At 39.3% G+C, this 27,753-nt stretch overlaps 3 protein-coding genes across 9 annotated transcripts in view; 2 read left to right on the forward strand and 1 right to left on the reverse strand.

The window, feature by feature from the left end:
* LOC145452899 (uncharacterized) overlaps nt 1-27,753 on the forward strand; it is a 268,123-nt gene that overhangs the window by 61,482 nt on the left and 178,888 nt on the right. The gene's annotated exons all lie outside the window — the stretch shown is intronic.
* The window catches only part of LOC145452910 (transcription initiation protein SPT3 homolog), a 130,775-nt gene that overhangs the window by 44,192 nt on the left and 58,830 nt on the right, over nt 1-27,753 (reverse strand). The window lies entirely within an intron of this gene.
* LOC145452900 (uncharacterized) overlaps nt 1-27,753 on the forward strand; it is a 77,973-nt gene that overhangs the window by 16,541 nt on the left and 33,679 nt on the right. Inside the window, exon 1 of one of the 7 annotated variants that reach the window (XM_080331034.1) lies at nt 16,458-18,315. The exons of the other annotated variants lie outside the window; for them this stretch is intronic. Coding sequence (XP_080187160.1) covers nt 18,276-18,315 — 40 coding nt within the window. The 5' untranslated portion in view covers nt 16,458-18,275. Of the gene's footprint in view, nt 1-16,457; nt 18,316-27,753 lie in introns of those variants that run through there. 7 annotated transcript variants of the gene reach the window in all.

Here is a 27,753-nt window from a genome sequence, read left to right on the forward strand (position 1 = left end):
GATCGTGTGTTGGGAGCGATTGGACATTGTACAGGAAGCCGCGATTATCCATAATTTTGATTAAAATTTCAAGCTCATATTGATACCATAACGGGCTTCCAACGTGATGAAGCTAAGCAGATTAAGTTGACAAATAAAGCTCCACGTTGTTTGTGAAAGTTCACAGCTTAAGCGTGCGTCATTGGATTACGATGAAGCAGAATGTTTTTGAGCTCCGTGATCTATACACGTCTTCCCTCGTTTGGACCTTTGTAAACTTGCGCTGGTGGAATCGCGGCTCACACCCAACAAATGCGCAGTGCATGGTTTGCAACGTGATGCCACCAACATCTAGAGTTGTGTTTAAAATGAAAATGAATTTAAAACACAACCAAGGACCTTGTTTAAAACATGTTTAATATTGTGTGTTTTTTTATTTTCGAGCCATGATCTCAAACCGATGAAAACAACATCTAACATTTTCGATATTTAGGTTCACTAGAGTGCACGACACAGAAAGTTTTGAAGGTAGTATACTTGCGTTAAAAACACGATCGCTTTGTACTTTGATTCAAGACTGAACTGCGACATTCAGTTGCAAATTCTGGAATTTCGTCTTCGATGTTACCATTGGCATGGTCAGGGTTGCGTACAGTCCAGTTACATGTTAAAACCTTGCCCTGATATCCGGAATGCTCAATACTTCATTTGTCCTTTATCAGGCTGGATAAGCTCCCCGCCCCCGAGTTAATTGATTTAGTACCTGCCTGATGTTACTGTCGATATACATATAGATATAGATATTTACGAAGGCCGCGGATGAAACCATATCGTATAAGCAAAGTATTTCTAGCACAAATCGATCTCACACGTACTATACATGGGCTTTCACAGATAGTTTGAAATGATAATACAGGCTTTGAATATTTTTTGTTTAAAGCAATGTTATAAAGATGCAGGCGTGTTTTATAACAAGCTATGTTGCAGATTTGGACAAATGGAAGAATTGCAGCTTTTCCAAATTAGATTAGAATTAGAATTATAGCTCCACGATTATTTTTCCAAATTAGATTAGAATTTGAATTATAACTACACAGTTTTGACAGACTACAATGATAGCTGCACAGTTGTTGTTTTTTGAAGTGGGAATAGAATTAAAATTACTGAATTCGCGAAAATTTGGATATTAAATCAGGTTCAGTTTGTATCAAATCAGAGTTCATTATCATGAGCGTGAGGATGGAAAATGTATGTAGAACAGGCTTGGCTCGTTCGGCACTATACAATTCTCCCGTAGCAAGTTAGGCTATAGAATCGAAATTAGAGAATGGAAACACGTCGCATATTAGATTATAATTTTATTACCGCAAATTCTCTCTAATTAGTGTAATTAGACAACCAGGATTATCAGGTTGCCCAAGTCTTCTTTGTTGTGTCCATTTTTGACCGGTTGCGAATCGCCAGCGATTTCAAATTGGAGAATGATCATCCGCTGACAATCGAGTCGTTACAGCGATTCTGCCAACGCGAGGTTCATTCAAGTCGAGTCGGGTCCAACTAACTTCCCCTTAAATCAGATCGCACTGTATCATGTGGTTTACTTCAGTATTTCGAGAGGGTCGATTATAGAAATATATATACAGTGATTGGAATAAAAGACGCATAACTCGAACAGCGCAGTTTTTGACGATCGGCCATCCCAATCCCAGCAGCGTCTTTCGTTGATATCATCAGTGTAATTCGACGGTACGTCAGCATACGTGTAACCCGCTTGGTTTACGTGAAATCACATTACCTGATCGCGGCTAATGTAAACGCAGACAGTGACTAACAAGGTTAATTATCTAACATCCGAAGTGCGACACTTGCGGAGATAACGCGGACACCGCCATTTTACTTGGCTCCACGCGCGAAACCTACAAGCGAACATCATCGGAACATTTTCATTTCAAATTGAAACTTTGCAATTCTCGCCCTTCCTCATATGCCAATTAAGCCAACACGCGGAATATTCTGGAGTAGGGGCAACATGGGTGCATAATCCCTGTAAAATGATGGATAAATGCATTACCACGACCTTAATGTGCAGAGATGGCAAGTAACGCAGTACTCGCCCTTTTTTGGAGTGCTGAATTAAAGAAATATCGTGTGTTCTCTTTTAGGAAGATTTGTCATCTTTTTTAATAAAAGTCAGATGTCCTATGAGGACGACCAAATGTCCTCTTTATTCACATGTCATCCACTTTTTTGCTTCAAGGGTAAGGCGAACACTAATAGACAGCGAACACTAATAAGGTGTCTTCGACACAAACTATACACGTGAAAGACAAGGTTTTATGGAACTGCCCCGAAGGTTGAGCAAATCAGTCACACACTATCCGTGGAAACCGGGATTCTCCGTCAATTCCTCTTTTTTTTCAAGGCTGCTACTCAAGAACTCGTAGGCATGAATCAGTTCTGAACTTCATAGTGCGAAACGACTCAAGCTTGGTGTATACAGACGTTAACCAAGCTCTGATTTGATATAAACATGAATTTTGTTTTATTTCTTTTTAGTTCGGACTTTCATTTAATTTCCAAGGTTTTGCAAATTCAGTAATTCAAATTCTAATCTAATTGGGAGCAAATTGAGTAGCCCTAATTCTAATTATATTCTACTTTGGAAAGAACTGTGTAGCTTTGATTCTAGTTGTAATCTAATTTGGAAGAAAACTGTGTTGCTATAAGTAGGCTATAATTCTAATTGCGCACACCAGAACAGCGGTATCGCAATTAACCCAAAACGACAACAACTATAGAAATGGGCAGCTAGAATTAGAACTACTCACTTTTCATAATCCCCAACTACAACTTCAGCTAGATCTTGAACTACTAAAAATACTGCCATATAGCTTGTTTACAGTCAACCAACTCGATTGGCAGTTTGTAAAATAAGTGTATATGTATTTTGAATCGATACCGGACAGTTGTTTCCAATAATGAGCTATACACCATTGGATATCAATATATAGGCCTACAATACATGCAGACGTATATCAGTTGTGGATTTAGAGTGGACGAATGGAGTTTAAGTCTGTAATCAAAAGTTTTCCTATTGGTGTGAAAACCCTCTATTAATCTCTGAAATGGAAGAAATACATGAATAAAAAATTGACCCCAAGATAAACTGCATGGTCTCATCTATGAGTTTCGAAGTTCCGAAAAAATCCACCGAATATCTGTCATCCTATCTGTTGGTTTGACCAGGTCGAGTCTTATCATAATCGATAGGTCGCCTACCTCGTGTTATCTGTTGTATTCGAGGAAATCATGTCGGCAATATCTTCTTGAAAAAACATTATTACAACGATATACTGCCCGAGGCGGCAACAAAGATACTCGCGTCCCATCGACCGTTGCTCGTAACGCTTCACGTGGACTTTCGAGAAAGAGCGCGATTATTTAGGCGACATTGAAAATATATAATGCTCGCTGCTCGCTCTATGCTGAAACCGAGACTACATTTACGGCGAATGTGCAGCATTAGAGTTGTTCAAAAATAACTTTTTCCGGATTCCGGGGATTCACTGATTAAAATGTTACGCTGTCTAAAAAAAACGCGGGACAGCAAATTCCACTCGATTTCAACCGATAAATGTGAACGCACAAGAGTTTGAAAATTTTGAATTTATTATAATTTTTTTTTATACTGTCAACGCCATGAAATTGTAAAGTTGTCTACAAAAACGATGCAAAACAAATTTAGCGAAATTCCAACCCGTAAAAGCAGAGATATTTGAGACTACTTAACAATTTAATGGGGTTGACAGTAAAATTTGAAGAAAAATTTTTTTTTTCTTAGTATATTTGTCGTGACCTTTCGAGAAAAAACCTCTTGATATACAGCAGGGTTGTAACCAAGTGGCAATGCTCCGAGTCACAAGTCAATCTCAGTTTTATAGTTTTGACTCGAGTCAAGTTGAGTCATTTTCAATTCACCACCGAGTCAAGTCCAAGTCACCGAGCAGAGGGTCAAGTCCGAGTCATGGTATTATGACTCGACTCGAGTCAAAGTCATTGTGTTGACTGCCCAGTTTCCAGTTAAAGCCTTGTTAAATCAACTTTTTGTAACTCTGTTTGGTGATATCGAATGGTTCGCATTTATAATATACTAATTTTCGTCATTTTCAGCAGTTTCTGGACGCATTTTCAAGTCGAGTCCAAGACGAGTCAATACACAAATTGACTCGAGTCGAGTCGATTCATTTCCGTAATTTGAGAAAATGACTCGAGTCAAAACGAGTCATCTGAAAAACGTGACTCGAGTCGGACTCGAGTCGAGTCATGACTCGAGTCATTACAACCCTGATATACAGACGGTTTTCTCGGCTTTTATTGACTAAAAGTGTAGACTAAGCTACAGCGTATATGAGCATTTCAAAATTTTACAAAATTTTCAAACTCCTGTGCGTTCACATCTACCAGGCGGAATCGAGCCAAATTGTGTGTGCAGCGTTTTTAGGCAACCTAATAATTCAATCATTGAATCCCCGGAGTTCGAAAATAATTTTTGAACAACCGAAGTGATCATGGTGATCGGAACGAAGTCGTTCATGAGATATGGGCAGGGTGACTATATACATGTATAGGCTCTATGAAAAAATAAGGACAGCTAAACAAACTCCGAAAGTAATAAAAAGACTAGAATTAAAAATAAAAGGTCGACACACTGTTCCTCAGTCTCAGTCTCACTGTCACCTATTCACGGCCTTTTCGGTAAACGGATGTCTAAAAATAGGAAGTTACGGTATCATTACCTGAAAAAAGGATATAATTGCAACAAACAGGTTGAAAATACCGCCAAATCTGACAACTTAGTACGGTAGGGCAATCTACAGTATATATAGGGCTGGGTATATTCGAGTATATGGGTGATTTGATCCCCAGTCAAATATCAAGCTTCGAGTCATGTGTTTTACATTACGAATGACTTCGAAAGCATAACTATGTATACCCATTTGCGACCACAAAGATTTTGTGAATATTGGCAGCTTTATGCTAAATATTTTAGATGCTATATGATGCGACCAATTGAGGATTTCAAGTCTCCCAGTAATAGTCCCACATTCAGGGTTACCATATCTTCAGATCCGACAAAGCGGACACTTTTCAAAAATTCTGAAAGTTCTAGCACGGGAAAAGTAAAGTGGTGATTTTGAAAAATTTTCGACCAACATTTCTGAAAAAGCCATCATTTTTACTCGACTCGCGAATTACCCTTTTCAGGATACTTTCGTGGTGTTGACTAAAAAAGAATGAAAATAAATACCCGTCGTGCGTGTGTTTTTCGTTGATTGTCTTGCCAACTCTGGCTTTCGTTGCGTCGGAGTCGAGTTTTTGATTGCATTTTAATACTTTTTCTAGAAAAAGTGGACACATTCCCAAAAAGAGGGCATTTAGGCGTCCTCCGAGGACACTTTCAATTTATTGAAAACAGAGGGCAAATCCTCTTAAAAGAGGACATATGCTAACCCTGATTGTGCCAAGATAGCGTAGTGGTATAATTCACAGCTGTAATATCAATTGGGTTGAGGGTTCGAGTCGGGCCGAGGTCGACTCCAGACTTCCTACTTGAGTGTTGGAGGTTTATCTAGCTCAGAGGTCTCAAACACGCGGCCCTCGATACCATTTTGTGCGGCCCGCGAATGCATTTTGGAATTTCAAGTATTCGATATTATATTCAAGTGTCATATATCTTTTTAGATTTAAGAACTGGAAGTTCACTCTAACACTACTACAAAAATCTGAAATCTCAACAAACTTCACTATCACATCACTTCTAAAATCTAGCATGAGGTGGAAGATCGCTATTACGTCACATTTCTAGTTCATCATGATAAAACATGACCCGTTGAGTATTCGTGAATGAAAATTGTGATTTTGTTTGGTGCGACCGTTCGTCAAAATACTAGATTTTGGGTGAACTGGGTGATAAACTAAAAATGAGTCGAGCTGAGTCGGGTCAAGCGTTGAAATCAGAGAACGACTTGGGTCTCGGAATAGTGACTATAGGTAATCCTACGGACGCAACAATCTATGAAACTGTCATGGGGAATAGTAATATATCAAAATGCCGTAGCTTGTGTTGCGTGGGATATATCTAATCAGGTCAATATGGAAACCATTGGCATTCTGTGGCCCCCTTGACGTATATTTGTTTAAATCCTGAGTACTGTTTGTTCTCTTTATCCATGTTATTATCAGTGGTGACTTGGTGAGTAAGGTAGAGGTACGCTCCAAAGCTGTATCACCAATGGATTCTTCGGCGGTTGCAGGTTCTTAACCAGGGGTCCGTAGCCCATTCGTGGTAGCACCACATCAGGGGGTACGAGATGCATTGTGGAAATAGGCCTATATGCTGTGGAATATTTTCTGGGCCAATTTATTCAACTGGAAATATCATTCGCGCCATACGCGCGATTTTATGCGAATGAGCTTTCTGATTTTTAAATATAGGTACCATCAGAAATTTTGTTGAAAATGGACACGGGCATGGGAAATCTTATTGAAAGCCCAAAGGGTACGATAGCTAAATATGTTAAGAAACAATGCTTTTACTATGGCCCAATAATGATTATATTTAAATTGTTATTAATCTGTTCCAATATTAATCGAATAAAATATAACGCTGGATTAGTTTGACTTCGGCACTGACAGTAACAATAGCCTGCTTAGGCTACACCGCTCACATGCTCTGATATCAGATCAATCTTTAGTAAATTTTAAAATATTCTACATAAAATTTTGGCACGTCAAAGTTCCACTATAAGCTGCAATATTATAACCCGACAGCTCTTACGATGTCATCATGCGTCCTCTCGCATGATATCTAAAATTATTTTATTAAAATGTTTGAAAATGTCATTTTTTTCGTATCAAGCGGGAATAGTATAATAGTAAATTACATTGCCGCGATGTTTGTGAAATGGCTGTCTGCAGGGTGCTGTGAAATAAGGTGTACTTCGATATTATACATTGAATACCCCTATTATTGATGCTGCGGCCCGCGGCGTCATCAGAAATTGGAAATTGGCCCGCGAGCACATTTGAGTTTGAGACCTCTGATCTAGCTCATCCTCGCCCATCTCATTCGCGTAAGCGGTGCCTTACAAAAAGCCTATAGAAGTGGTCCGTGCTACAGGTCGGCAGCTATGGAATAAAATTGAAGAATATCGGTCTGGTGTAAATGACCATAGTGGTCGACAAACACCACGAATTCCACGAACAAATAAACAATGTTAACCCTACTACATTTAAATGGTTGACAAATATTAAACCTCTTTTTCTAACGACAAAAAGCGACGTGGCAGCATATGAAGGGTCTTACTTTTTTAAAGCAGCATCATTTCCCGCCATGTCAATCTCGGACAGTTACGTTTTTATTTCCATACGCGAATCGTAAATGTTTGGCACGTCATCAAAGAGCCTTTTCAAGCACACACGGTTAACTTTGGAAAATAAATTATCGCATAATAGCTCTACCTTCAATTATTTTTCCCGAAATAACACGTGTCCCGACATACTCTGCACTTTACAAAGGGCCATAATAGAATAGTTTGCGCGTTAATTGCCATTCGTATGGCGCCAAACAAAAGGTCTCGTTAACATGCCGAACGGAATGGAATGATTAATTTATATACAGAACAATGCTCATTCTTGTACATCCTGAAATTGTCGTGCCCATGAACAACTATATTTCACTACAAAATGGCGCACAGCCAGCTATATGTGTAACGTTTCCTGAACAGCCTGGTACTCGTCGAGTGCCACGGTTTAGAATTGGACAACTAGACTTGGATTCTAATTACAATTACTGAATTCGCAAATACTTGGAAATTGAATTCAATTACGTATTAGAAAGAGATACAGCAAAAATCAGACACAGTTCATATAAAATCATAACTAATTCTCGCAAACATGAAATTGGGAAATATATGTAGGATACACCAGGTTTGGCTGGCCTCGCACTATACAGTCGTCCTGCAACAACAACCAGAAATTAGATTATCACTACTAAGAGTTGTGCTGCCAAGGTAGGTTTTGGGGGTTGAAAATACTCTTATTTCAAGCTCGTATTGATGTTCCCGTGGAAATTCGATCCGATTCCGGTAAAATAAAAGTTTCAGAATTGAAACTATTGTTCTGTTTTAGTTATTCAGCAGCGGATGTTTGAAGGTCGTTAGTTATAATTCTGTTCCTAGTTGAGAGTTTTGAAAAATGAGTAGTTCTAGTTCCAGTTGCGCATTTTGCGCATATGTAGGCCTGCCATGTTGTTACCAAGCTCGGTAAATGCAACGCAAATAACGTAGGAAGAAATAAAATTAGAAAGCTACCAAATCAATATTGTTACAGAAGACATTGCTATATTCGTCTTTACTCCGCCTTTACGAATATGAATTATTTGATTGCGATGAGCATCCATCCATGTTACGCAACCATGCGTAACGGTCTATGGTCAGTCTGAATTATACGCAAATAACGTATCTAGTACAGACGCCGCAAAACGTGTCCCTGTGAGCGTAAAAACCACTTCTAATATACCAAAGGAGGCAGTGTGCTGGAAATCGAAACTTTTTAATTATACCTTCCAATATCGTCAATAGTCTATCTATCGTAGCATTATAAGATTAAGTGTGAGATTACGAACGTGGAGGTTGTGCGTAAACTGGATTAGATAACGCAAGCAGTTTATCCTCAAAAAGAAATTATGGTTAACGGTAATATTTCACCATGAATCATTACTTTGTTACTGACAGCTTCTGCTTACTAGTGTCCAGATTAAGACTTTCTACTTTATTTCATGTCCAATCATAGCTATCACTCAGTAGCGAGATAGCGTAGTGGTATCATCCACAGCTACAACACGAATGGATTATGTGTGGGTTCGAGTCCAACCGAGATCTACTCCAGAATTCCTACCCGAGTGGTAAAGGTTTATTGGCTCCTCCTCGCCATATTATCCGCGTACGGCCGAAAGAGGTGTCTTACAGAAAGCCTAGAAGTGGGTCGTGCTACAAGTCGGCCGTTACGGAATCAAAAATAAGGAATATCGGCCTGGTGTAAATCATCATTGTAGTCGACAAACATCATGAATAGCATAGGTAACAACAACATAGCCATCACTGCAGAGCTATTCAAATACACGGTCGGACGTTTTGGAAATGGGCCTCAATGTATATGCCATATTTCTTTGAACACCGTCTATATATATACGAGTTATCGGTGAACGTGGTAAATGTATAGGTGTTATCGCGTGTTCAGGCCTTGTGTGCCATGAGAATGAATTTCAGTTCAGTGTCTTTGCTTTGGGTATCGAGGACGAGCTTTTCTTGCTCGGCCCTCCCACTCTTTATTTTATCTCGCTTCCTTACATCCACTCCTGGTCTCTGCGGCCCACCCTTAATCTGGGCTTTACAAGACGCTGCGCTAACAGCGGTATCGACGATGAGGAGCCCAGATGAACATCCGACACATAGAAACACGTCAGTGCCGCTGCGCCACACGCTTCCCCGTTTTATCGATGTCGGCTCAAAAATCATATATCATTGCTCCTCCGTGTTATTGAAATGAAATTAATAGACGGGTTTGTCGCGTATATTCGCGCACGAATTCAAATTCCAACGCATGATTTTCGCGCCACCAATCCAATAGCGCCACGTTAAAGATAAATGGCAGCTTTAGAACTTGAAATTATTGTAAAAATCCAGAACGCTTTTTGAGTAGATTTCCAAGAAAATGCGCGCGAGAAATGATTTTTCTTGGAAATGACAAGAGTGAGTCTTCGTGTCATTAACTCAATAACGCTGCAGTAGTATCACTAACAAGCAACATCACCTAATAAACAGATAATAAACAACCGATGTCACTTCCGTTACATTTACGTCTTCTCGGGTTCAAAACTAATTGAAATTCGGTCGTAAGTATCAAGAGCCAGACGATTTCTGAGTGTTTATCGGCGATTAGACGTTATCAACGGTTGTGTATTGGGGCCCACGGCGAAATCAATTTGTTGTGACTAGAGATTGTGATCCGGGGAATGCGATATGGAGCAACGCAAAGGAGTAGATTAAATCTAAAATTATTCCGAACGTGACCAAAATTCGTCTGGCGGTCACGATCGTAAATAATCTGTAATTGATCCGTAGAAAATGCGAAAATAATGACAGCGGGCGATTAAGTAAAAAGTAATGATATTCCGTTGGACAGACAATACTTAACTCCATTCCTCAAAGTGAAAGTATGACTAAACCAGCGTAGCCTTTGCCCCGCAAGCATTGCGAAGCGGTCCCATGCAACAGACGCAAAGTTTGATAAAGGATAGGAGCTGCCCTACATTGGTAGAATGGCAAGGGGGCATACTGATATGCAGGGTGGGGTCGTATGCGACTGTACGTGTACAACATGTCAATTGTGATTATCTTTCACTGTGTCAGGAATTCCGTGGTAATGATCCTTCCCTCACAGGCCGACTCGGACAACGAGATACTTCTACTTGTATAATTAGACTAATTAGACCGACATGCCGGCAATCTAATTCTAATCAAATTTGTTAAATGGTTCCATACTCTAATTTTAAATAAAACCTAATTTCTGGTTTTCCCGAAAATGCTTCAGGAGAACCGTATACTGCAAAACGAAAAAAACTTATTGTACAATCGTACATACATTTGACATTCCCGTGCTTGTAAGAATGAACTCTGATTTGACACGACCTGAAGTTTATTTTTGTTTCATTTCTCTCTATTAAGAGTTTCGTGGCAGTACATAACGTCAATTTACAATTAAATAAGGTATTCATATTGAGATGAACCCGAACATTTTCGGCAGACACTCGTCATGGGTAATCGTCAGCAGTAGGAAATTGGAAAGAACATTGTATATCAAAATTGTATCACGATATGTGCTGACGATTAGCCCTAACGAGTGTCAGCCGAAAATATTCGGGTTCATTTCAATATGATCATACTATTCAAATTCTTTCTATTCCGTAATTTAATACAATTTCCAAGTTTGGCGAATTTGGTAATTTTATTTCAATTTATAAATTTGGAAAGGTTGAGCATTTTGTAGTTACTAAACTCTAAATTAGAGAACCAGGTTTGACCATAACTCGATTTTGAATGATGTTTCTAAATGTAGTCGTAGCAAAGCTGAGTATTGTCAAGTCTATAGTCTAGTTTAAAATCACCAGGCTTCTGATGACAGATCTTGGCGGTTCAGGTTGTAGAAAGAATTTTGCAGATGAACATTTCGATTATCATGAGACATATTTTACGTTCGAAGAAAGTTTGCCTTTTCCATCATAAACTGTACTGTAGCAAAGGATTTCGAAAATAAGAAAAGATTTTGAAATCCGTCATATTCGCTCGTTTTCCGATGCTAGTGGATCGTACTCAGCTAACAATCATCCAATATTCTACGACAGGGATGACGAACCGACGATTCCAAGTCTTTTTGCTTAGTTTCTCAATGCATACTTAAGCAGCCTGGCCTCCTTCAAGATTTACAGATCTCACCTACATTTTCGTTATGCAATAATTGTGTTTATGTGGCTTCGATGTAGCTTAGATTGATATGATGAATGGCTAAGTAGTTTCACGATAAATTACCTCCGCAGACGATAAGAACTAATCCTCATTTCATATAGCATATTGGCATTACACGTGGCTCTTCAAGAATTCTCTATATATAGATTTGAAACTTGGTAATTATTACGATCGCCTAAATCTGACATGGAATTTTACTCCATTGTAAGTTTGATGTGAACGCGGACGAAACAACAGATCTTAGTTGCGATATGGGCTTACAACTTACCCAGATTATGTATCCGCCATTTTGGAGGAAAGGTATGGAATGATAAGAAGGTATATTACTTGACAAGTTCTACGGCTCATGAGTGGCATGGACGAAAAGTCAGTGCACTATTGGTGGGCAGAGTTTTTTCCGAGATCATATCAGAATTAGATTTACTGAATTTGCAAAAACTTGGAAATTGAAATTGAAATATATTGCAAATTAGAAGGATATACGGCAACATCAGACATCATTCTCAAGGCACGAGAATGACGAATGACTGTTCTTGTACAGTACAGAAAGCCTGACTCGCTTCGCACCATATAATTCTCTTGCGGCACTTTGAGGAAAACCAGAAATTAGAATAGTATTAAAATTAGAGCAAAGAAACATTTAGCATGATAAATAAGAACTAAATTACTGTCATTTCGCTTTCTTTAGCTATACGAAGAATTAATCAGCTAAAATTTGAATTGGCATGGCAATAGTGATGTAAAAATGCCCACAAAATCCATGAAAATGACGGGAAGGTTGGAGGTGTGTTTCTGAAAGCGATTGCGATAAGTAGGTCTCCACAGGCAAGATGCTTTGGCGTGTTGTAAATTTGGGGCAGTCTTCGCCAATGCTACGGCGGCAAGACAGGAAACTTAATGCAACACCAAAATGATCCTTGCATCGACTAAAATTATATTTGAATCTCAAAGATTTCCGATTTCACATTGTTTCAGTCGCGAACGGCAAGATCACTCGATTTCGCAACTGCTAACTCATTGACCCGCTCGGGAGAAAGAGAAAGAGAGGGAGAGTGATGATCTATATTCTTAAACCTTGCAAATAAATTACGTAATAAAAATGCAATTAATCGAAATGTGATGTACAGAGAAGTGAGACATGGAGACGGGGGGATAGTTGTAACAGAGTGATCAAGGACAAGCCCGCCAGGTCTGGTGCATCTTACTACAGACGTCGTCACATCTTTAGATTAAATAACAAAGGCGCAAATGTAGGAAAAAACACAGCATCATGGAAAATAATTAGCAATTAAATGTAAACGGGGTTAGATCATTAGCCAACATTGACGCGCAACGCTAGTGATAACTAATAGTTACTAACCATGCCTGTTACAACCGAAAATGCATTTGGATCTTGCCTTGCAAATAGCTCATCAGGCTTTCACACAGTACCAATCTACCTAATTGTCGGTCAACTATAGCTACAGTTTTCTGAGCAGCTCCAGGTCCAGTTCCAATTCCAGTTCTAGTTCTAGTTGAGCTTTTTATAAATGAGAGTAGTTCTAGTTCTATTTCGAATTGCGGATTTTCAAAATAGAGTTCGTTCCATTTGTAGTTAGGCAGAGTTGTCACACGGCATGTCCTAACCAAAAACGCCATAAATGACGCAATACATGCAACAGGACGACAAAACAGGTCTTTCTGGGGTGGAGTGGAAAAAATGACCCTTTTATCGGCAACGCAACTGTAGGCCTATTTCCCGTGAAGATTTACGGATTACCAATTTTCGTGTCCGATATTATTAATTGTGGGATTTGTGAAAAATGTCCTCTTTTCCGAATCTGAAAATATGGGAACCCTATAGTTGGGCATTAAAAACAGTTGTCAAACAACTAGAAGACACGTGTCGTTGTAGTTACAGTTGCAGACTTTGAGAGCAGTAGTTCCAGTAGATAGTTCTAGTTGGATTTTGATAGTTCTAGTTGAGCATTTAAAAAGAATTAATCGTCAAACAACTACAGTAAACACGTGTCGTCGTTTATCGTGATACTGGTGTTGTGTTGTGTGATGTCCTTTCGTAGATGGCTAGCGCAGAATCATTGCAGCTTACAGTGGCGTAGCCAGCAGGGGATGGCTTTGGAGGTCGGAACTCCTGCCATTTCAAACTTGCACCGATCCTCATTGGAAAGACAATTCGATTACCTTGAATTAAAACTTTAAAAAAGTGGCTTTGGACTGTGTTTTAGTATGTTAGTTGCGTATTGATAAATGTCGTAAGTCCAAGCTCTAGTTTTAGTTGCGTGATGGAAACCCAGTAATTTGTAAAATGTACAAGACTGTCAACAGTCCCCGAGCGTCTCTGAGTAGCCCCGCTATTTAGTGCCCATGAGACGCGATATTGATTTCTAAACCATCCGCATTCCTATCAGATTTTCAGGGGCGAGTTTTTGTATGATTCTGTTCGTACCTAAGTTTTTTATGTCTGTGCTTGGTTGGAAGCGCATGTCTTAGTTTCTTGTAATTGATTGCATCCGAATTTTAGTTAATAAAAACCTAGAAAGCTATCGAGAAGATTCGACTTATCTACGCTTTTCGCGAAAGAGCCTTTGCATACATCGACATGAGTGAGTGAGTGTGTGTGTGTGGTGTGTGTGTGTATGTGTGTGAGGGGGGGGCGAGATAGCACTGTGGAATTCACAGTTGCAACACTAATGAGTGGCGGGTTCGTGTCCAGCCGATGTCGACACCAGAATTCCTACCCAAGTGTTGGAGGTTTATCTAGGCTCCTCCTCGCCATCTCATCCATGTAAGCGATGTCTTATAAAATCCTAGAAGTGGGCCGTGGTAAAAGTCGGCAGCCATGCGAAATAAAAATGAAAAAAATTGGCGTGGTGTAAATAACCATGGTAGTCGAAAAACACTATGAATACCACAAACAAACAACCAATCTCCATGAGTGCCATGGTATACCCAAGTTATTTTCAGGCTTTTCCACAATCTCATCACGTCGCATAATTCATTCGTTTTCTCCCAAATCTGCAGCAAATCTACCTACCTTTTATAATTTTTCGATTTCCTGTCATAAGTATCGAGTGAAATAGTCTTTGCATCGCAGTAACTCAATGAAATATATTGAAGGCTGTACTTATTGACAGCGTTGTTAGTCGTTTTGAGTTAGTTTCGAAGATGCATCTTGCGATTTCGAAGTGGGGCACTTCCGATTAACTGCTACAAGTGTGCGACGCAGCGTTGCAACCAAGGTTCCGAGTCACAAGTCAATTTTACTTTTATAGTTTTGCTCCAGGTCAAGTCGAGTCATTTTCAATTCGAAAATGAGTCAAGTCTGAGTTCGAGTCAGGGAACAATGGGTCGAGTGCAAGCCATAGTGTTAAAACTTTACAGTCCGAATCCAAGTGATAGTGTCTACTGTTCAATATCGAGTTCGAGTCAGGTTCAACCCACTTCTGTAAAACTCTTGGCGATACCGAACACCTCGGACTCATATTAACTCCTTTTTCTCACTCTAAACATGCTTATTCAGACAGATAAAGGACAGTTTCTGGGCCTATTTTTCAATTATCTGTCCTGATATACGAGACTTGAAAACGTCATATAGAATGTGTCGAGTCATATGGATCGGTCGATCAGTGACTCGAGTACACGTCGAGTCGAGTCAACAAAAAATTTCGACTCGACACTTTCATTTTGTTTTTCCAAAGTAGTTTTATCATCTCTTCTAAAATACTACTTGTACTTAGATCTGAATAGAGATTTTCGCCGTCAATTCAACTTTTACTTGAGTGTCAACGCTGTTAACAACTCCTATAACAGCAAATCTTTTTCATTAGTGACACGAATTTTACAATTTTACGAGACGTATCTAACAATTTGGAAACATATTGAAATGAATAGTGCATTTGGTCCAACACACAGTATTTCCTTTCTAGCTTATTGCGGCGTCATTAAAACTTTGATTATATTTTAATTCTCTCATCAAACCCATTGCAAATTAGTCACCCAGCCACTGATATTGGGTGTGGGTTTGCCATCACAAAACAGCGGGCCTGTACATCTAACTTTTTGGATAGCGCACTTGGTGACATGGCTTTACACCTGAACATCGATAACATGATATATAATACAATATTATATAAATCGAAGAAATAAATATACCTTGGTTTGCTTCGTGCCGTGATCGAATTAAACCATATATTTCTAGAGAACGAATTATTGAAACTGGTAGAAACATAATCGAATTGGAAGACGACTTGGACAACTAGAAAATTTTCAGCATTTAAAAATTAGATTAGAATTATCGCCACACAGTTTTTTTTTTCATTTTTGACTAGAATCAGAATTATAGCTACACAGTTTTTTTTAACTAGAGGAGAATCGAAATTACGGAATTCAAAAAAAAATGGAAATTGAACAAGTTCAGTTGGTATCAAATCAGAGTTCATCCTCAGAAGCAATAAAATGTGTTTCCAGCAAGTTTGGTTTATGTCGCACTATACAGTTCTCCCTATAGCATTTTCAGAAAAAACATAAAATATATCAAAATTTATATTAAAGCGCAGAAGCATTTCATAAATTAAATTGGAAGTAGAGCAAAGAAACATTTCACAAATTAGATTAGAATTAGATCATCGGCATTTCGCTCTAATTGGTTCAATTGGACAAGAAGTATTGTAGCTGCGCCAGTCTGATAGGAAAATGTGAGTGTACTATATAATCATGAACTATTTGAATAGCATTGACAACAAGAATAGATCATTTGAATAATATTAGGTTTGATAAAAAATTATTTGCATTAGTTTCTAATATATGTGATATCGTACTACGTTGATTGGACATACCGCGTTCATTCATCGCCGCATGTACTTTAGCGATTAAAATTAATGAATCGCGTTGGTGATTAAAAAGATAATCAAAGATTATATGTTATTACTCCGTCGCCGACAGAGCGCGCGTATTCGAGGATTGTTATTTTTTGAACCGTGAACCCGACGGCTCTCGGGCCGAGTTCAAATCGTAAAATTTTCGATCAACTCTCAAGTAGCGGTTTCCTTTAAACACTACCTTTACGCTGGACGTATAAAGTCGATGCTCTGGTACATTATCCGCTAGCGGCGTCACGACGTACCAAGAATGTTTGGCACCAAAAGAAAACACTTTATGCGATATTGGATCACGCAAGGTTGTATTTGCAGCGGGATTTCAATAAATTTGGTGGGTTAAATTGAAAAGAAATCGTTAGATGCGTATTCATGTCACAGTTTACAGGCGATATTCTTGAAGTACTTTTCATTTCGCGTATCCTGCCCTATGGATTGTTGTGAGAATGCATTGTATAGGCACTGGAATTTCGTAGGGGATAGGATTATTTGGTGCCAAGTTCTGTGATCCTGAAAGCAATTCTAGAATAAGAAGAATACATGTTGACAGCAAGTTAGAGGATGACAGACAGTCGCGTATTTTCAAAACTCGCGCTATAAAACGACACGCCAACTAGCGGGGCTGTAGTAAAGATGATTTGGGGCTCATTATGGTTTTTTATTCACAGTAAGACTGGTAAATGAACACACAAACCGGGAGCAACCTGTCCCCTAAGGAAAGGGCGAGATAGAAGTAAACTTTTGTTATTGCATTAATAGAATAAAATTGTTATTCCTTTGCAATACATGAATGGGTCAGATTACAGAATTGCGGTAAATAAAGAATTGACAGGGTTGCAGAGGTAGAGATGTTTGAAAATGAAGAATCGAAATTTCAGAATTTATGCTGTAATTCACGTTCACAAGTGTGATTTTGGTCCGATGATGGTCCTTGTCAGAAAGGGTTAATTTGTTAGCGATAATTATAGTTTCGACACTATTTGGCACTGTGAACGGCTGTAAACTCCGATTGGTCGTATCGTAGTATACGATGTAGTACTAAGCTACGTACGGTAGTGGGAATGACGTATCTGTGAAGACGCGATCAACCCACCACGTTGTCACAAAGTGCAATGAAATAGGTATGGTCGAAAAATAACAAAGCATCTTTCATGAGATGTAGAACTTTCGTTATAATCTTTGTGGTCGCGTTAAAGGTGCATATTTGAACTTCCCACATCATTACAACTGTTACCACGCCATGTGGAGTGGTATTCTTGAATACTATGCTTAACTCAAAGCCTAATGCTCGATTCAGAATCGAAAGACGGAGATACTAGATTTAGCCAAGCCCCAGTAATCTGCACTAAAGAATATGCTCTCAATAAGTTCAGTGTGACTTTGGCCTGTGGCGCTACGATTGTCAGCGACATATTGTGAAACAGGACCGATTTTACAATTCAATGTAGTGGATTAGGTCGAAATATCATTGCTTGTTAATAAGGGTGTTTTTCGTACACGATAAATTTGGAAAATCTCATTACCCGCGCGCGTTGTCTAATTAGAAATATCGCCGTCGACGGTGATTTTCTCAAAAAACAAAACATCGCAAAATCACTTCAAGTGCAGTCGGCGAAGCGTTAAATCAGCGGTTTCCCGACGGTTGGAAATTGGAGAGAACAACAACATCAATCGTTATTACATACTGTAGCACCGATTTGCTTTCTATTCCGGATAAACTTGCATACTTAAGACTGTATAATTAATTTATCTCAACTCAAATCGTTGCGCCATTCTCCAATTGATTGCTCGGTATACGCGTTCAAGTATTGGTACTGTTTGTATCGCTGCCGAATGAATGTACATCGAGAAGGATTTAACCGCCAAGTCTATTGCTGGTAAGTCACCTATGTACTTGTACAATTGCACATAGTATTGCTTTCAGCTCAGTTCAGTTTATGATTCAAATTTTGATTTAATCAATACATCACAAGAATACGATACTATGAAAAGACAGCAAGGTGTTGAAACGGCTTAGAGTAGTCTTTGAAATCAGACACACACCTAGACCATGTAAAGAAGAGGCCGAATGAATATTTATAGAAGATAAATGATCTGAAATGTGTCAAGTTCAACATGCCTCACAGTGAGGGCATGGTTAACGGTTGCACAAAAGATTAGGTACCTTGTGTTAAGTTGGCATAAGAAATTATATCCGTGTCATAAACTCTAAAATAGTTGACGGATCGGGCTCAATCTGGTTCTCATCGGCACAGAATTTTACGCTGCGTTCGAAAATACCTCCAACATGTCGATCAGCGAGCTTAGATATCACCATACGGCATTTTCAAAGTTTCCGAAATTTATATCCTTAGTGAAAATATTATTTATACACGTAACTGGTTCGTATATATTATACTGAGGGCTCTGTGGCCGCACCGATGCCAACATACAATCTGTCTTGTCTAGATAATCGAGATTACCCATGATTCGACTGTACAAGCGCACATATTATCACAGAGCTTATTGTCAGGATATACAAGTGGAAGTGACAACATGCCGAATAGGCATTGCGGTGGTAATATCTAAAAGCTTATCGCAATTGCGAATGGTGTGATTTGTAGCAGTGTAATTTGCCATAAGTATCCTTGCTGCATTCCTGTGAACCATAATTTGGGAAGCTTACTCGAGCAGTTGACAATTGAATGCTAGGTCTCGGTCGTTGACAAAATATCAATAAAAATGTTTAGTATACTCAATATCAGTAACGCTTCTGCATTCGCGGTAATAGTAAGACATGTATATTATCTATTGCATGCGGTCGAATGTTATTATATCGCGGCAATGAGGAAGACAAAGCATATAAATACTAAATACAGAGTGTTTTGTGAATACCGCTGATTGTGATCACCAAGTGTAGGCAGGGTTGGACAACTAGCAAATCGTCGCAGTCTTTCCGAATTATATCATAATTAGAATTATAGCTACACATTTTTCCAAAATAGATTGGAATTAGAATTACGGACTTTGCAAAAACTTGGAAATTAAATGAAGTTCTCTTCATATCAAGTCAGATTCCATTCTAAAAACAACGAGAAAATATCCGTACAGCAAGCTGGGCTCGTTTCGCGCTATGCAATACTGGTGTCACATTTCCAGAAAACCAGAAATTATATTAGAATTCAAATGACAGCGTAGAAACATTTCGCAAATGATATTAGAATTGGATTGACGCCATTTCGTTGTAATTAGTATGTTTTTGCAACTAGAATCACATAGTTGCCCAGGTTTGCGCCGTAGTGGTCGATTCATCCCGCAGTTTTGGGCAGATTTGTCGGTAAGCTGGTCTATATGGCGGATCCTCGTCTCGGAACGGGATTGTTATATACACCATAGAGCAAGGTGTTTTTGAGTCCTCGTTGTTTTTAATTCATTACCAATTTACATCGCCTAGGCCAAGGTGGGTGTCTGATTCCATAGACTACTCCAAGTCGCTTCGACACCTTCCTATCCTTTCATTGTATCGCATTTTTGTGGTGTATTGAACCGATAAAATTGCTAATAAACCAATGATGATGATGATGAAAAGCGCAGGATCGCGCATAAACGCAGCTAACTGTGGAGAGCGAATAACATTTTGTCAACAGTCGCCAATCGCCTCTACAACAAGAGTACCGTAGCGCACAGCGTAAGCCTATTACGAGATGTTCACGGATTGACATTCACAGTTGATTCGTAATGATCACAGGGCAAGGATTTGTACGCTTCGCTGAACGCGAAAGATAGTCCACAAATACTAAAGCAACCGCCGTTCCAAAAATAGTGTCGCCGGCTCGCAGGGTCAATATATTTGGGTTACTTGAATGCGGAGCAGGACAATATAGAAAAGTAGAATCATAGCGACACATTTAATTCAAATTTGAATTAGAATGACTGGTATTCGCATTAACTGGAAAATTGAATTGAATTCCGGATTAGAAAGAATACATAAAATTCGAATAACGTTAATACCAAATCAGAGTTCTTATAAGAATACGAATAGCAAATGTCCCACAGCAAGCTTGGCTCGTTTCATACGGTACAGTTTTTCAGTAGCATTTTCATGAAAACCACAGAATAGATTGGAATTAAGACGAGAGTGTAGAAAGATTTCACAAAATGAGATCGCTGTAATTAGATTAATTGGACAGCTAGAATTATCTAGTTTTCCAAGTATGCTTGAATGCGAACGAATTTATCAAAAGATATCACTACAACTTAGCTGGTAGTAGTTGAAATACAGTGTCGAAGATTCAACTGTACGTGTACTATACTGTACTTTACTGCACCGTACACCATACTGTGATTAACAAAATGGCGACCCCATCTCGAGCCATAAACTTGGCTGCGGGCCAAACTCGCGCATCAGATAGAATCAATATCACGCTCGACTAGTAGCGCTCTCGTATAGCGCGGCCAGACCGATCCGTCTGCGGCCAAGTCGGCGGTTTACCGTCAGCCGGCGAGCGCTTTTGTGAAGAGCCTGCGCGTTAAGGGATGAATCACGGTTTGCGGTCGTTCGCAAAACTAGCCGACTCGCCTTACGTGTGACTGCGCAAATATTGCAACGACCAATACTATTGCGTGCAGCGTAGACCTAGCCTGTAGGTCAGCATTTACATTTGAAAGTTGCATTTGGAATAGACCAGGACAGTCTTTCATGAATAGCCATCTTAGCGTTACAGCGGTTATGCTGAATAATGTTCTAGCCTCTTTTTAAACGTCAGTGAGATTAAGCAAGCATGTACTCAATGCGTGTCTTAAGGCGTGTTATAACGATCCGCCATTTTGCGATTTCCACCCTCTGGCCAACATTGCTAAAACATGGATTATATATTATATATTAAAAGTTATTTTGAAAATAAATTGATAGTCGTATTCGTGAGACAGATTCAGTAATTGATCACGGGCGGAATAGCGTGTTCTGTAAATAAAAAGATATTGCCAGATCCTATTTCAAAGAAGGGCGTGCCCGCACTGTTCTCAGCTACTACAATACGTAGTACACTGTCTAACCATCACTGTCTGTAGAGGACATTGCCGGGGTAGTACTATCAGTCAAAAATATACTTGTCAGCCAAACGATGACACTCATGCATCATGAAATGTGTGCGCAGTGAAATGCCTTTATGTGAGCTTATATTTTAATAGAAAATCGGGACTGAAAAATTCTAGATAATCTAGGATCAGCTTTCGATTCATGCCCTTATTCGCACCCGGTATTGTTAGAGAATCTTACGAGTTCAGCAACAGGTTTGTACATTTTGGCGACGGCCCCGCGCGCTAGAATACCGTGATGTGTCCCACAAACTTGCACAACTAAGTAATTGCAGTTGATAATTAGGATAATCAGAAAAGGGTTAACTAATTCTGATCTAATTTTTCACATGTTTCCGAGCTCTCGTTGGACTTCCAATTTATGTTTTCCTGAAAGGCTTCAGGATAACTGTATAGTGCGAAACGAGTCAAGATCGGCGTATTGAAACATTCTCATGCTTATTAGGATTAGCTTTGATTTGATATGATCCTAACTTGATTTTCGTTGTAGTTATTTCTAATTTCACGGGTTTGTGAATTCGATAACTCTTACTCGAAACTAATGTGGAAAAACTGTGCAGCTATAATTCTAATTCGAATCTAATTTTGAGAAGCTACAAGAATTTCTAGTCGCCCTGCTTCAATTTCAAGTAATATTCTATGGAATCAGTATTATGTTTGGTTTGAAAAGTTTTCCCTCAGTATCCGCATTGCTGCCATTCACCGTTGGTCGCCTATGTTGCTCCGAATAGTGTATGCGACCTTTTTGACAGTTCTTCGGTATTTCGGAGTGGCGTTTTGGTTGGTAAACATCAATAGAATTGAAAGCATAATATGTCTATTGTAGGCCTAGCTTGCATCGGCGAGTAGACCGTTAAATACCGCGCGAGACTGGAGAAAGTCGCTTCAACTAATGGCGCTATCGCCTTGAGAATTAATTACCAACCAATTTGACTAAATGCAGGCCATCAAATTGGATATACCGCATACAAATACATATTGCACCGTCCTAGCAAATGAGCGATAAATTCCACGGTTTGGTTGATCTGATATTTTTTCCGATCAGAATTCGCCAACTAGAAACAAATTTCCAATTTAGATTAGACTTAGAATTATTGCGTCAAGGTTTCTTCACAATTAGACTAGAATTAAAAATATAACTACGCAATTTTTATCCATTAGATTATAAAATTATAATTACTGAAATCTCGAAAACTTGGGACGTCGAACCAAGTTCAGTTCTATCAAATCAGAGATCATTCCCATAAGCACGAGAACTGCAGATGTGTGTATAGCAAGCTTGGCTCGTTTCGCACTATACAGCTCTACTGTAACACTTTCAGAAAAATCTAGAAATTATATTAGAATTAATAAATTAATATTAGACCAGAGAAACATTTCAGAAATTAGATTAGAATTAGATTACTGTCATTTCGCTCTAATTAGAATTAACCGTAGTTGTCCAGAGATCCTTTCCGCTTTAGAATTCTGAAATATACACTTCCACTTCGTCTTTGAATTTGAGGCGTCTGTTGAGTGCTTTGGGTCTGATTCAGCGGCGCAAGTGACGAGCGCCAATATCGGAGATTCAATAGAGAAAATTAGCGCGTGGTTATTAAGAGCCGGAGTGTATTTTTGTACGGTTTAATCATTCCGGGCATCACATCGACCGATAATTAATAGGCAGGGCTTCAAGATTGAATTTTCGGCGATTTTGTCTCGTTAATTCAGATGTTTATTACCGAAACAATATTGGGATCTCTTCCGAAGTTGAGTCACGAGGTCTGTTTGCACTCGCGTATAAACGACATCGCGATAAAGCTCGTTTATGTATCGAAACTCCGGCTTGTTGTGAATATAATGGACTATTTTGATCCACGATAACTGCACCAGAAACAGTTCTGCGCTGAATTCTCGTAGTGATAGGCGTGTACAACAAACAATTTGTAATGCTTGACCTTTCTCGTGTCCACCTCGTTCGGCATGAAGCATTTTCGGTGATCTGTGGATCTGTTCCAACTGTTGAAACGCCAGTGATTAGATGAGTTGTGCGTGAAGCTCCACTGCTTTTAGCAGACCGGGAAGTGGCACTATTCTGGCGAAATATTCAATATTATAAAACTAAGTACCTGCGTATGTATCGTTTATCAAGCCTTAAAATGGAGACAAGAGACAAGCCATCGGTATGCTGTTCTAACATTCTTACATCTTGTGCCTTGCAATATAGATCACATTGCGTTCCTTCGAGTAATGACGTCACAAATGAGTTTCTTTCATTGCTGGTAAAATTTTGGGTCGGATAAACATAAGAAGTCAGATTGATCGCTTTCCATGACCTCATACTCCATCAGGATGACGGGAAATCCCATTGCGATGGAATTTCTTCCATAAATCGCGTTGGCGTTGTTCTGTCGCGATGAACACGATGATTAATGTTCGCAATTTCGCTTTAATGAGATGGCAAATTACATGGGTTTCTAAAAACAGCCAATCTGGTCTGATGCAATCCAACGTATCTTATCCGGCGAAAATGTCCACGTGTAGCAGTATATAGATTCACGGCCTGCGATATATCTTAGGCTCCGATAAATCCTTTATTAGATTTGTCTCACAGGGAAATATGAAAAAGCAATATAGTCGTAATACATAGACAGCGCCGTGTAGTAGTATAGTATATTAGCAGAAGCATAGCCGCAACCGACCGGATGCCGCAATGATAGGGCGCCCGGCTTCTTGATCGGCAGGTCGTGGCTTCGTGGGTTAGATCCCCGGCCGGGTCAGACCAAACACCTGATTAAATGATTAGTAACACTGGTATCCATAACTTTGAAAACCTTGCAAGGCTATATCTGTACCTTCGTTGTCCAGCGGCATATTGCATCATGCACGCATTATCGTGTGTATGTATAATGTATATCACGAGTCGGTGTACACTGTACAATGTAAATCAACGACAAAAATATGCAACTTCCTATGATTGAGTGACGCTAGATAGCAGAGAAAAGCACATTGCCGAAATATTTTGATTTCGCAATTAAATCGGTTAGTCGTTAGTGGCATGCTTTTAGCCAATTCGTGTCAGGTATACTTTTTATTAGGACGCTTCATACGTGGACAAAGCACTACCGTGCTGTAGAGGGCTAAAATCTTGCAGCTTTTTGTAGAAAATCACGATAGTGAGCGGTCGCGCGCCCTAATCACTTGTGTCAACACAGATTTGTGAAATGTTTCTATGATACCATTTCAATTCTAATCTAATTTCTGGTTTTCTTGAAAATGCTGACTGAGAACTGTACAGTGCGAAACGAGTCAAGTTCATTGTTGTATATACATTTGCGATGCTCATGATATCGCTGACTTGTTGCAATTTATATGGGAATCAAAGCGTTAGATTTGGCTACTCGCTGATGATCGTGTAAAAAATCATGTTCTGAAAATTTGTGGAATCATATTGATCAAATATCTCAATCAAACACCACTACATGATTTTATACCTAATAATAATAATTCAATGTCATGCTTCCCTGAAAATGCTGTTTAGTGCAAAACTAGCCAAGCTTGGTGTACAAACATCAGCCATTCTCGTACTTATGAGAATGAACGATTCGACATCAACCGAACTTGACTTTTGTTGTGTGTCTTTCCATGTTTCAATTTCCAAGTCTTTGCGAATTCATTAGTTCTATTTTTTTGCAAAGAACTGTCTAGCTTTAATTCTAATTCGAATCTAATTTGAAAAATCATACAATTCCCTACTTGTCCTACTATGCTATCACACGTCATGTTTCAAAACTTCTACATCTGGGTCGTAGCGGCCAACGATAGAACATTGCGCGGCTCTGTGCGATAGATTAGACCTAACATGTTAGATCGCAATTATTTCAAGTACACACCGAACCAGGCAATCACCGAGCAAATCCTCGATCCGACCACAAGTGCCACGGTAATACCCCCTCCTAGTTCATTTCGGTCTCAGACGCGGTTAAGTTGGCAATGTTAGGAGGGTTTCAAGCCCCCTTATAGACCTCAAGTAGGGCCGTTATGTCTGAGAGCTCGCGAAATTGCAAGTCGGGAATAATGTGGCGCGGCGACGGCGGGGAGATGAGGAATGTGGATGTGAATATGCAGTAGTGAATAATCACATATACACATAAACAAATTCGGCTGTGTTCCTGTTCTAAAATTTATTTAATAATATAAATAAAAATTTGTTTCTAATTTTTACTGGCTACCCGTGAAATTGTTAGGTTGTCTACGAAAAACGAAGCAACGCGACTATCATAGTATTTACGGTGGGTAGATAAATGCGAAGTTGCCACCGTAAATACTATATTTTTCAGGTCCAAAATTTTGTACTTCAATAACTTCGCTTCTACTGGTTGCAGGTGAGCCAAATTTTTCATTGATGGTTCCAAGTTTTCGAAGTGGGTGTTTAAAAGGTTGGGAGCTCCGTCACGGCTGCAAAACGATCCCATAAAACCGGAATGCAAGCGAAATTGGAATTCGTATACACGCGATAACAAGAAGGTTCCTTATCTCGCTTTAAAAACGGCACGCTATTAGACTGCGGTGAAAGAAAACTAACTCCTTCACCGTAGCATATTCGCTAGTCAGTCATCATTACCAGCCTAAAACTGACACGACACCCTCAAACTTCCGAAACGAACAGATAGCCGCCCGCCGAAACGCTCTCGAAATTGCCCTTGATAGTTTTATCACCGCCAGACCGTGGCGGTATTTCCGAAATACTCGAGCTTATGATGGGCAAACTTGTAAAAATAATTGACATTTGTCTGCGAGGGTAATCCATTTGCGTTCACGCGCTTAAAACGATATCGATATCAGCGGGTTTTTGGTCACAGAGTCGCCGTCGGTAATCAAGTAGAAGTACAATTAGCGTTTTACAAGCAGCTAAAAAAGTGTTTTGCCCCAATTTTAATTCTAGTCTAATTTCCCAGTTTCGTGAAAATTCTACTGAAGAACCGTGTCCCGCAAAACGAACCGAGCTTGCTGAACCGCCGTTCTCCTACTTCTGAGAATGGTCTCTGATTTGATATCAAGTAACCTCGATTCACTTTCCAAGTTTTCGCCAATTCTGTAATTCTAATTCTCATTTGGAAAAAACATGTTGCTATAATTATAGTTCCAGTCTGGTTTTGAAAAAAATGGGTAGCTATAATACTAGTTTTAATATGATTTGGGAAAACATTTTAGCTATAAAATTCTAGTTCTAATCCAATTAGGAAACGATGCAAAATTTGTAATGGTCCAACTCTTCTTGGAAGGTGACCCAAACTTGCAATGGCGTAACTCAATGTTTGCTATATGCAAGTCGGAGATAATTCATTCAATCAAATGCTCGCATATTCTCGAATTACCCGCTCGGAATGAGCAAAGAGGGGCAGGTTTACCTGGCATTTCAACGTAATGAAATTCCCACATATTTGTACACAGAGACTTTCCATGCCGGTACGTGACTTGAAGCGGCGTATCATTTGATAAATGTTTTGCCGGCTGTCCGAAAACGTTCGTATGTCCGCTGTGCGAACGGTTACAAACGTGACGCTGCCGTGATCAAATTATGCAATAAATGTTATTTATCGACAAACGCGAGTCGGTCGAAGTGGTCACGACCAAACTTAGCAACCGATCGTCGATGTCTCCTGCACCTTTTTACACAGCAATGAGAGTACCAAGCTTGCGAGCTTCTGGAGTCAGCAAACAACTTGACGTAATCCACGATTGAACCACGAATTGGGTCGTTCTTAATCAATACCAACAGCAGACTTGGACTAGATATTTCTAATTATTCCAGCACTGAAATAATACTTTTCATACCATTTAGAATTAATTTATCAACTACAATTATAGAGTCGATGTTATTTTCCACCATGAAAGGCTGTAAACCTCGATAGGCCGTATAGGAGCAAACGAAACATGTACTTGTACAAAGATACTTACTTTAGTCGAAATTACATTTTTGGGGCGCCGTGATCAACCGACAGCATTGGCACAAAGTGTAACGAAATAGGTATCGTCGAAAGAATAGCAAATAATCTTTAATATGATGTTAAACCGGCATTATATGCTTTGTGGTTATCGCGTAACCTATCGCCTAGCCCAATTCATCGTAGTGGTATATGCTTGCACAATGCACACTTACCTGACATATATTTCCAATGCGATACGCCACACTTGGTACTGTGTTTCGCAGAGTTGTGTACGATCGTCGATCATACAGCGAGATCATGTTTACTTTT

This window comes from Botryllus schlosseri, chromosome 12, assembly GCF_051294905.1.
Source record: "Botryllus schlosseri isolate E-star chromosome 12, Bs_hap1, whole genome shotgun sequence".
Lineage (NCBI taxonomy): Eukaryota > Metazoa > Chordata > Ascidiacea > Stolidobranchia > Styelidae > Botryllus > Botryllus schlosseri.